Source organism: Dipodomys ordii, unplaced genomic scaffold, assembly GCF_000151885.1.
Source record: "Dipodomys ordii isolate 6190 unplaced genomic scaffold, Dord_2.0 Scaffold18, whole genome shotgun sequence".
Classification (NCBI taxonomy): domain Eukaryota; kingdom Metazoa; phylum Chordata; class Mammalia; order Rodentia; family Heteromyidae; genus Dipodomys; species Dipodomys ordii.
Window position 1 is genome coordinate 16143321 of NW_012267234.1, and position 11569 is coordinate 16154889.

Here is an 11569-nt window from a genome sequence, read left to right on the forward strand (position 1 = left end):
GAGGGGAGGGAGGGAGGGAGGGGAAGGGGGGAGCAGAGGCGGGCGGGAGCGCGCTGTGCTGGGGCCTCTCTGGGCTGTGTGGGGCGCCACTGAGACACGCGAGGCGAGGCTGCGCGGCCACCGGCCCGGCGTCAGGCCTCCTCGGCCTCGGCCCCGACCCCGTACCTCACGTGGACACTATCCGGTCGCACGTGGACACGTGGCTGCGCCGTGGCGTCCGTCGGTCTGGCCGTGAGAAGTGCGCAGGCCCCTCAGGGAGCCGGAACGTGGCTCCCGACCGCGCGCGCGGGCGGCAGGTAACGCTACCGCGTGCCTGACGGGGACCGAGAACCCAGCGGCTTCCCTCGGGGGCGCGCTCGCCCGCGTCCCGCCTCGGCCGCGCTAGCTCCCCACAAGTCTGTGAGGAGCGCGAGGGAGCGAGCGCCCGCCCGCCGCCGCTTTCCAGAACACTCCCTGCCGCGGCCCGCACGCGTCCTGCCGCGGTGAGGGCGGAAGAGCCGCGCTTTCAGCTTCTGCCCACCTCGTGCGTGCGCGTGCGCGTGCGCGTCGCGGCGCTTCCGGGAGGCCGCTTCCTCCCCGGTCTCCTAGCAACGGGGGAAGCGTTGTTAATATCCCGGGAGGCCTTGGTGCTGTCTTGAGCCTGAAGTCGCGCCGGCCACGCAATGGTAAAGTCTTGGGGCCTCAAGTGGAAGTGGCGTCCTGAGGCCATGGCGAAGCTAGCTACCCAAAAAGCTTCTTTGGGATGGGGGCGAGATGTCTAGCTAGGTAGAGGGCTGATTTTGGGGGTGACAATTCGGGAAAGGTGATGGGGAGAAAGAGTAGAGATGCAGTAGATGACGAGGAGACAGGAGAGATGGAGTGGATGAAGGGGAGAGAGAAGAGAGGTGGAGTGGATGGGGGATGCTGAGGAGGATGGGAAGTCTTGGAAAGTAGGACAGTTTGCAAGGTCCAGGGGGGCAAAAATGAGAGGAGAAAGCGATGGGATGGGGAGGGAGGAGAGGGAGGAGAAAAGAAGATCAGGAGAAAGTAGCTTTGGAAAGAAGTGAAGGGGATCAGGGAGGACCATTCTTCCTTCGAGATTAAAAAGCAAGAAAAAGCCAAGAGGGACTGGGGGAAACAAAGAGCTTTAAGAGGGGAAAGGGGGTACACGTGGGGAGGAATAGATTGTACTAGAAGGACTCAGCAATCAGAAGAAGAGAAGCACGGGGCGGGGAGAATAGAGTGTTGTGCGGAGCAGAGGACATTGTCTCACGAGTGGTCAGAAATGGAACCAATAATTGATCCCCCAGCACAGCTATTAGGACGAAGTGCAGTTTCCCAAAAAGGAATGTAGACATACCAGAGTGAAAACAGAATGAATCACATCGTGCAAACATCCCCTCCCTTTTCTCCCCCTCGTTTAGACGGTATGTGGGACAAAAAGCTTTTACTACTATTAGTTCCTTAATACTATCACCAGTTGATAATTTCCAGTTTTCACCTGAAGAACAGACCTCAAGCTCAAGACCTTCATTCCAGTGGAATTTTTAAAAACATGTCCTTTCTTCCTTTTATTTGTTTTTACAGTCATTTTCATCTTGACAAACGATGCTAGACTTCTATTAATAGTGATAATGGTTTCCTTTTAAGATGCACTTACTTAAGGATCTCACAATGAAATAACTTAAAGGACATGCTAGTAAAAATAGATAGCATTTATTAATAAAAATGTGAATCTAATACATCCATTCCCAAAATCCAGAGAACACTTATTGTGGTGGTGGAAAGAGGTTACATTTCTATGCTTGCATTAGGTGTATCTTAACTAAAGTAACAATGTTCATCTTAGGATGTTGGGGATGAGAACATTTTTTAAATTCTCATAAAGAGACTCTGCATAATGCTGTATAAATTCAAAATAATGATTGATTGTTCAATTATGCAGGTTTAGAAAAGACTATTCTTGATTTGGGTATTTCAAATAGAAGAAGAAAAGTGGAATAAGAGGGTGAACACATAACATTCATTCAGATAAATGAGTTTAAAAGCCACCATAATCATGCATGGGTGGAGGTTTATCTTGTATGGAGAGCCAAGCTATAATTATGAAAAGGAAATCCTGGGATATGTCGAGGGGTTGCAGAATACCCCTCTATAAATTAGTCATCCAAGTAAACCCTCATTTAGGTAACAATAAAATGGGACTTCTCACAAAACACAAATTTTGGACAGGGAGAACTCAGTGTAAGTCTAAATAGTCAAAGGACTGTAACATAGAAATTTTTGTAAATATAAAATATCCATGGCTAAAAGATGGTCTGGGACAAATTTCTGTCCAGTGTAAAAAATTCTTTTCTAGTAAAGACAGACAAAAACATACTAAAATCTTGTAGGGGCAATAAGCTCCCTGTCTCTACAAGGGTTCCAGAAACTTGTCAGGGCTTGCTAGAGACTTGTCAGACTTAGGCAGGGGTGGGGTCTTCCAATATGTTGGTATGTAAGACTTGACCATCTCCAGTCTGATTTATAAGAATCTAAGAACATAGTACCCATCACCATAGATTGAGGAGATAAGGGAATAAGTGTCTCTCTGGATACGTTCTGTTTAGAGTGGGTGCCACCCTTTTGGTGAATTAGTTCCCTGATCTCTTTCAGGCGGAGGTGGAGGAAACCCTGAAGAGGATCCAGAGTCATAAAGGGGTTATTGGGACTATGGTGGTAAATGCAGAAGGTAAACACTTCCCAGTCTGCCTTCCCGACACATCAGAGCCAACCAGAAACCTGTTTGTTGTGCCAGGCACTTAGACACACATCTTAGAAACTGACACCAAAAGCCTATTCTGTATATTTTATCCATTGCATTTATTTCACAGACATCTGTTGAGTATCTGTCACATGCAAAACCCTCTGCTAAGAACTAGGGCTACAAATATGAATGCAGTATGTCTAAAATGTGTTCATATTCTTAAACACTATAGATTATCAACTTTTAAAACTTAGGTAATTCCCTTTATCATTTTAGGAGTACTAATAAAACTGTCACATTGGAGATAAGGAGAATCTCATTTTTGGATGTTTGGTTTTGTGTCAACATTATAAAGGATACCGAGTTTCAGTCTTCATTCTTTTTCCACATCTAGTAAAAAACAAAAAAACAAAAAAAACCTTTGAGAATTTGTTGTCTTATCACTTATAGGATCATCTTCATGGATGTAGGATAAGAAGGGTCAATACATCTCCAACCAGGAAACCTGATTCCTTGCCAAAAACTTGCTCTCACTGCACAATCCTTATTAAGGATCCACTTGGCATTTTCTCTGGCATTTGATCTGTGCTTGACTACAGTAGCAACATCTTCAAGGTTCCTGTTGGTTCTATTGCTCATTCAGGCAATTGTAAGGGAAAGAGGTACCAGAAATTGCAGGACATTCATTGAAATAAGAGTAGCTGCTTCGCCTAAGTCATAGTATAGCATAGAATTGGTTTGTTACCGGTTCATAATCTGGCAAGTCTATCAATGAATACTTACTGTGCAACCATTTATTCCCTTCCCATTAAGGATAGAAAAATCACCTACTTTACTGGTGGTTGTGACAATTAAATGAGATGATTGTCAAGTGTCAGACACAGCAGCTAACACGTTAATTATTCTGAGAATGTGGAAATTTTAATGTATTTTACAGAGAACAAATTTCATTGGTCTTATAAAATAAAACATAACTCAATGATGATAATGAATAGACCACAATAAATTCACCCAACTTGAGTAATCAGAGGACTGGGGTCATCTTTACAAGCTAGTCAAGAGCTATGCCAAATATTTCCAGTAAGTGGTCCAGCTCCAGTGTGTGGCTCTGGATAAGCTGATTTGGCCTTCAGTATTTGCATATGCTGCCTCACCCCTGTGGTGAGCTATGCACACAATTTGAGGTGCTATGTTAGCTTCCTTTGGCTGCAGAAACAAAATACCATGCTCTTGGTGGTTTTAAAACATACCAGATTTTTTCTCAGTCTAACGGCCAGAGTTGAAGCTATGACATCACTGAGTCATTCTGTCATTGAAAACTATGGAGAAGGGACTGTTCTTCTACCTCCTAGCTTTAGGTGGCTCTTCTCAGTCCTTGATGCTCTTTTGGCTTACAATGTTCATGTCTGTCCCCAAGGCCCAGGGCATTCTGTGGTCTGTGTGTCTATCTACTATGAACTAGAACCCAAACTAATCCAATATGGCTGTATTGTAACTAATTACATTTATTCAAAATAAAGTAACCTTTTGAATTTCAGGTGGACTTGAATATGGAGGGACCTGTCTATCCAGTAGAAAGGTCATTCTCCCATGGCTCCCAAGCCAATACGTCTAATGTGCTTCATTGGAATATCTTAGTCAAAACCACACAACCCTGGCAATATATGTCAAATGTCTGAAAAAATATCTACAGCCTGGATCAGTAACTCTACCCCTAAGAATTTATCATAAGGAGGAAGCAAAGATTAAGATAGAATACTCACTATGGTATCATATGTAATAATCATAACAGTCAAATCAGAAATTTTATTTGGATAGTAGGCAAGGCAGTTTTTTAAATTAGTCATTAACTATTTACTTGATGAACATGACTATTTTAAATGTTGATGAATATTTGAGGAATAACAATGAACTATTATGAGAACACAGGGAATGAAGCTGCAACCAGCTGTTTTTATCATTCCTACAGCAAGTACACACACATACACTTAAAATAAGGAAAGGTTATGTTAGCATGATCTTTGAGTATTGGAAGTCTAAGTGACTTTTCTGTCTATTTTCCTCAGGTTTCTCAATTAAAACCTCACTTATCTGAAGGCAACAAAATATTATTTTTAATACCCATTAACTTTTCATTAACCTCTACTAGGATAAGATTACGTTAAGATTCAGGGAAGTTCTCAAGATTGGATACTCAAATTTTTACCTGAAAGTCAAATTAACCTTTTTCTCCAAAATATAAATGAGAGGCTTTTTTATAGTCAGATTATTAATAACCAGAGTGTATGACATGGATGTTTATTAATGACATATGGCATAAGTTATGTGACCAGAATGTAATAAAATACTCAATCTCAACAGCCTACTCAATTTTGGATGAAAGTGTCATTTATTATAGTTCAGTCTTGCAGCTTTACAAGTTTTGGAAATCCAGTACTAAAAATATTTAACTAAGGTGGTGATTGGGTCTTCTTGTTCTCTGCTAGCAGTTTTGGTCTACTAATTATAGGAAGTCATTTCAACATATTTTCAGATGGTCTGTGTGGTTGGATAGAGTCGCTATGTTTTTTCCCTTTATATGTCATCAGATATCATATTAAACATTAGTCTTTTGGATTCACTGTTATTTCCTAGGTGTAACAATAAAGTTGACTTATCAATTTGTCAGTGCTGAATGATATAGGTCTTTAGATTAGAGTCTTTGTAAGAACTGGTTTCCCATTTGTAAAACGATTCCCTTTAGAGTATTGCAACACTTATCATTACACTAGATAGTGGCAAATATAAATGTCTATCTCGCAGGCAGTCATATCTGTCCTATATTCATCTGTGTATAAGCCCAATTTCTGTAGGCTCTAATTTTAAATATTCTTGACATTTCTAACAACCCCCCCATTTGAATTTCATTAGATCTTGTCAGCTTTCCAGCCAATTCCTTTTATTTTGAAACGCAATCTATCAACGAGAGCACAAATGTACAGTTGAAGATGACAAATTGAAATATAACAAATACCAGCTTACCAGGATCATAGTCATATTTTTAAAGTAGTACCATAAATTTGTCAATATCCAATTTTAAAATGCACATACTCTTTGTTCTAAGAGCTCTATCTCAGGAATTTACCCTACACATACATACACATGTGAAATGACATCACAAGGACATACTCAGTAGCCTTGTTTATGAAAGTCAAAGACTGAGCACAGGCTAATGCACATAATGGCTGTATATTACAAAACATCCATTCAATAGACTGTCATACATTCATTAACATGCATGACCTAGCTTTACATGTACTGACTCAAACAATTTCCTAAGGGTCTGAAATGAAAAGCATGCAGTACAGAATAATGACACCATTAAAATAAAGAACATAAACACAAACACATAGATTTTTGGATTGAACTAGCAGAACTTGGAGGCCTAAGAAACTAGGAGCAGTGGGCCCTTCTCAGAAAGGAGGCAGGTGAATTTTATGCTAAAATTACTTTTTAATAATTAATTATCTTAGATCAACTTAATAAATATATATCCAAATTGTTTATATTCATTTGTCAGTGGTGTACATACAAACCTCCCAAGTTTTGTAAGCCTACTATGAGTTTCCATACTATGTGCTTATTATTCAGAAAGGCCAGCTGGTTTATTTCTTGGTTTGGCTCATGAAAAGACAGACTAAATAGGTCTGAACATCTGATTCATAATCTTGTCATCTAGATTTTGAATAATGTATTCCAATTGTATCTCTTGTCTTGACACTGAGCAATGCTTACTTCATAGATAGTCACAATTTAGGGTGCAAAATAAAACTATTTGTCAAAAGTTCTCCTTAAAAGTTGAGTGCCTACTCCATTTCTGATTCCTACTGTCTAAAAATTTGTGCCTTGTGATCTTTTATCAGGTGCAAAAGACTGTCTTTTATGGGAAAATGGCCAACAAAACTGTAACTATCAGAAATTACCAATTTTCTATAATACCTTGTCTATCCTAGTAGGTTTCTCTGAAAATGTTGTCCTGGTATTGTTTAGCAAGACTTATTCTGGAGATAGTAGCTATCTTCAAAAGATATTAGGCTGTTTCAAAGTCAATAGAGATGGTCTCCAGCCAGGCACAGGTGGCTCAAACCTGTAATCTTAGCTACTCATAGGCTGAGATCTGAGGATCACAGTTTGAAGCCAGGATGGGCAGGAAAGTTTATGAGACTCTCTAACCACTGTAAAGCCAGAAGTGGGGCTATGGCTCAAGTAGTAGAGCATTAACATTGAGCTAGAAAGCTCAGGGGCAGCACACAAATCCAGAGCTCAAGCCCCAGGACTGGTGTGCTTGCACATGCACCCGCGCATACGCACGCGCGCGCACACACACACACACATACATATCGTCTCTAACAGTTTCATGAAAACAAAACCATCCTTTTAAATATTTTAACTCTAGAAAGGGTAGTTTAGTATTTTCTTGAGCTACACTTTGTAAGGAAAATCAAAAGCCATGTTAGACTCTTACTAACTGGTACTTCAGGTACTGAAGGAACTTGACAGCTATCCCAAGGTCACTTAATGTGTCCCCATCAACTAAAGGCACATTTGCAAATAAAATCCCTGGAATTGCTGTCTATCCAGTAATTTTCAAAATAACATGAAGGCTATCATAGATTACAGTATATGTAAAATACCTATCAGTACTTGTTACTAATAAGCATTAAGTTCTGGGTCACCCAAATTGAGCCTACAGTGATCTGAACTGAATTCTACTTGCATGTTTGTCTGGCTAGAATTTCATAGTTAAATTAATAGATTATGTCTTAAACTTATATACTAGAACAGTAGAAAGACTAAAAGACCAAACTTAATGCTTATGTCAAAAATGAATGCAAGCCAGGCACCAGTGGCTCACACCTGTAATCCTAGCTACTTAGGAGGCTGAGATCTGAGGATCACAGTTCAAAGCCAGCCCGGGCAAGAAACTCTGTGAGACTCTTTTCTCCAATAAACCACTAGAAGTGGCGCTGTCGCTCAAGTGGTAGGGCGCTCACCTTGAGCTGAAGAGCACAGGGACAGTGCCCAAGCCCAGAGTTCAAGCCCCACAACCAACAACAAAAAATAAAATGAATGCAAATTCAATAGTTTACAGCAAAACTAGAGTATCTCTATTAACATGTGCTGCTAAAATAAAATGGAAGGCTTGCAAAATACTATGTGAGGAGTTAGGAAGAAATTTTGAAAATACATTTTGAGGTACTCTCTAGTGTGGACAGTGCTAATGTCTTTACATTTCTGGTTTCAGAGAAGACTAACACATTGTCACAGACCAAATATTTAGAAGATTTTCTGTAGATAAGATACTTCGAAAAATATTTTATATAAAAATCCATGAAGGGGGCTAGGAAGTGGCTCAGTGGTAGAGCACTAGCCTTGAGCTGAAGAGCTGAGGGACAGCGTCCAGGCCCAGAGTTCAAGCCCCATGCTCCCCCCTCAAAACAATTAAAAATCCATGAAGGGAGAGAAACACTTGGAGAGAACAAAGGAAGGGGTGTCCAAAAAGAAATGTTCTCTTTATCTGACTTATACAATTCTACTCCCTCTATTCAATGCTTTTATAATATTTTATTTTTTTAAATACATGAAAGCCAGGAATGGTGGCTCACACCTGCAATCCTAGCTACTTGAGGAGGTTGAGAGCTGAGGATCATGGTTTGAAGTCAACCCAGGCAGGAAAGTCCATGAGACTCATCCCTAATAAACTACCCCCCCAAAAAAAAGCTGGAAATGGAGCTCTAATTCTACTAGTGGGAGAGTATTAGCCTTGAGAAAAAAAGAAGCTCCAGAATAGCACCCAGGCCCTGACTTCAATTCCTAGTACTATCAAACACAAAACACAAACAAAAACCGTGAATTAAGCACTGAAATACTCAACAGATTCCAAATGCTTTCTGAACAGAAATGTTTCTTATTAGCTATAAGCATTATCAAATGGCTAAACAATTGGGGATGAATTATACTGTAATGTAGCCATTTAAAAAAAGAAGAGATTTAAAATAGTGTGATGACATTATCAACAAAGACAACTTGGATTACCTAACTTAAATGGGGAAAAAGAAACAGCTAAATCTGTCAATGTAGTCTGAGTCAGCTATCCTTAGAAATGTACATAGAGCAACTGGTCAAGCCAGAACTGTGTGTCCTGTACCAGTAGATCCATTCTGCAACATGGCAAGTGGTCGGAACTCCTGAATGTTAATAACATATGCTTGATTCTGCTTTACTGAGAAAAAATACTAACTAGATACTTCAAAAGAATCTATGTCGAGGTAAAAAGAATGTAAGAAAATAAACTAAAATTGAATACCAGTGATCCTATCCATGGTAATTTTTATTCTTTGCAATTATCAACGCCTTCCAGTATATTACAGTGTGAATTTTCTCGTCATAAAAAACTAACTCCCGATTAAATCTCACAATAGGCATTCCAATCCGTACAACCTTGGACAACTCAACCACAGTTCAATATGCAGGCCTTCTTCATCAGCTCACAATGAAAGCCAAGAGCACAGTCCGTGATATTGATCCTCAGAATGACCTCACCTTTCTTAGGATCAGATCAAAGAAACATGAAATCATGGTAGCTCCAGGTAATTTGGCATTTCATTTCACGTTTGCAGCATTTTTCTACTTCACTGGTTCAAATCCTTGTTTAAAACAATGGAGAACATAGGTTTTTAGCATAAAGTATGAAACAATATTCTTTGAATTAAAAATGAAGACGTTTAAGCCAACTGCCAGTGGCTAATTACCTGTAATTCTAACTACCTAGTAGCCTGAGAATAAGAGGACTACATTTGGAGGCCATCCAAGAAGAAAAGTTAGATCCATTCTCAACTTATAGATGGGTGTGCACCTGCCATCTTAGCTAAATAGAGGGTAAGACAGAAAGAGTCGTTCTAGCCAGCCTGATTAGCGAAGTCCAGAAGCTGGTCATAGTGATGCATGCCTATCATCCCAGCTATGATGAGAAGGTGAAAAGGGCAGACTGTGGACCCTGCATCCTGCCTGGATGGGAAGCCAGGCTATATCTCAAAAATAAGCAGTACACAAAAGGTCTGGAGGTATGAACCAATAGTATAGCACCTAGTCTACAGATAGCCCATAGTCTAGCAAGCATGAGGCCAAGAGTTCAAACTACAGTTCCTCTAAAAATTCATGTTTGAATCTGAAAAGTTAAACTTCAAAACACAGCTATTTCACCTTTGACTGTGTTGAATTTTTCCCATATGCATTATTAATCATCAAAAATCTAGACATAGTTCTCATTTTCAGTGAGCTGAGCACAGAGACTCTTCAAAGAGTAGCAGACATGTCCTCTGTCCAGGGAATAAAGAGGGGTGGATCCAAGGCCTGTGGGGAGACTGTCCAGTTTTCAAATCTAGTCTAGAATGAAGTTCTCATAGCACATCTGTCCAATCAGAAATGACCATAAACCAAAGCTTTCTCTATAGCTCTGGTCACCATGGCTATCTTCTAATAGCACTTGGAGAGCTTTTTATTTTTTTTAAAAAAAAGTATGTCTAGGATGCACATATACCAATAAAATCAGAATCTCTAGGGCCAACCTTTGGATGTGCAGCCTTCAATCTACATGTATGCTGTGTATGGAAGACAAATGCAGGCTAGCTGAAATGTTCGTTGATTACATGCAATTTCTAGGGTGAATTAATTTTGTCCACATTTCTTTCTAGATAAGGAGTATCTTCTGATTGTCATTCAGAATCCATGTGAGTAGACCTGCTACAGCCACGTCTGTCCTTGTGACACTGAGCTGGAAACATTTCACTCCTTAGTGATTCTTAAGACTGAATTCCAATCTAAGTCTGTGCACATTCTTTTCTATTTTACATCTAAAACTCATCTACATGTCCCTTTTGATTACACTGCAAACTTGTACTTTTGCTACGTAATAAACTAATGCTGGCATGTATGTCTCTAGTTTTTTTATAATACACAAAACTGAAGGCTTTTAGTAAGAGGACAGCCTTCCTGGTGATTGTTCTTTAGAAGTGGCTGTCTCCATGGGAAAAAAGTATAATTTTTCCTGTTTCCATGAATGTCAAGGATTTTCAACGGTGCACCATGACAATCATAAGGAAAGCAGAAATTCCAATGCCCAGAATGCCAGATGTTGCCCCAGGTTGAGTGAGGATAGTGAGAACATTAGGGAAGAGTTGTATCCTGCCCCACCCCTCATGCTTCTGTCCTACTTCCCCAGAGGTCTCTTATCAGGAGTCCCCCCTACTCACCCCACAGGAGCTCTCAGGCACCTTCAGTATGTTCCTGCTACCCTTCCACCGCAAGCTAGTTGAGGGAGCGGATGAATGTGGTTCAGCCCCACCCATTTACTTCCTGTGAGGCTATGGACAATGTATATACACAGAGAGGCAAGACTGAAGCAAATCCATATGGTCAAATCCATAAGATTTCCACTTCAGCAGATGCTGGGAGAAGACACAGGTCACAGATGGAACTTCCCTGCCGTTAGCTGGATGAAGAGGCTAAAACCAACCAACCAAGCCTATCCAGTAATGTCTGAGCCCCACTGCATAACAAAACCCTTGGATTGGGAAAACACTCAACAGGGAATTGCAAAGCAACTCCAGCCTGAGGCCCACTGAGTAGTGGATAGGAATGTGGACTGGGGATCATGGGTCCTGCATCTTTACATTCTGTCTCTGCCATTTGCAAGCAGCGTACACGCCATAACTTCATTTGTGAAATGGGATGAGAGAACTGACCAGAGTCTATGAGAAACAGCTGAGCTGCTGCAGATGAACTCAACAGATGTTAGCTTGGGTA

General features: G+C 40.6%; 1 protein-coding gene and 1 long non-coding RNA gene across 2 annotated transcripts in view; one reads left to right on the forward strand and one right to left on the reverse strand.

The window, feature by feature from the left end:
- LOC105983052 overlaps positions 1–429 on the reverse strand; it is a 9203-nt gene extending 8774 nt beyond the window's left edge. Inside the window, exon 1 of the long non-coding RNA XR_001174930.1 lies at positions 166–429. This is a non-coding gene — a long non-coding RNA (uncharacterized LOC105983052). The remainder of the gene's footprint in view (positions 1–165) is intronic.
- Positions 430–449: 20 nt separating this feature from the next.
- Positions 450–10676, forward strand: Dynlrb2 (dynein, light chain, roadblock-type 2). The gene is made up of 4 exons (XM_013012800.1): positions 450–665; positions 2635–2710; positions 9187–9354; positions 10459–10676. Exons 1-4 carry the CDS (start codon positions 663–665, stop codon positions 10500–10502), a joined length of 291 nt encoding a protein of 96 aa, XP_012868254.1. The 5' UTR covers positions 450–662; the 3' UTR covers positions 10503–10676.
- The last annotated feature ends 893 nt before the right edge of the window (positions 10677–11569 follow it).

Coding starts and splice junctions, on each gene's coding strand:
- Dynlrb2 (XM_013012800.1), top strand. Junction 2,711..9,186: donor TATGGTGGTAAATGCAGAAG/GTAAACACTTCC, acceptor ATCTCACAATAG/GCATTCCAATCCGTACAACC. Junction 9,355..10,458: donor TGAAATCATGGTAGCTCCAG/GTAATTTGGCAT, acceptor ATTTCTTTCTAG/ATAAGGAGTATCTTCTGATT.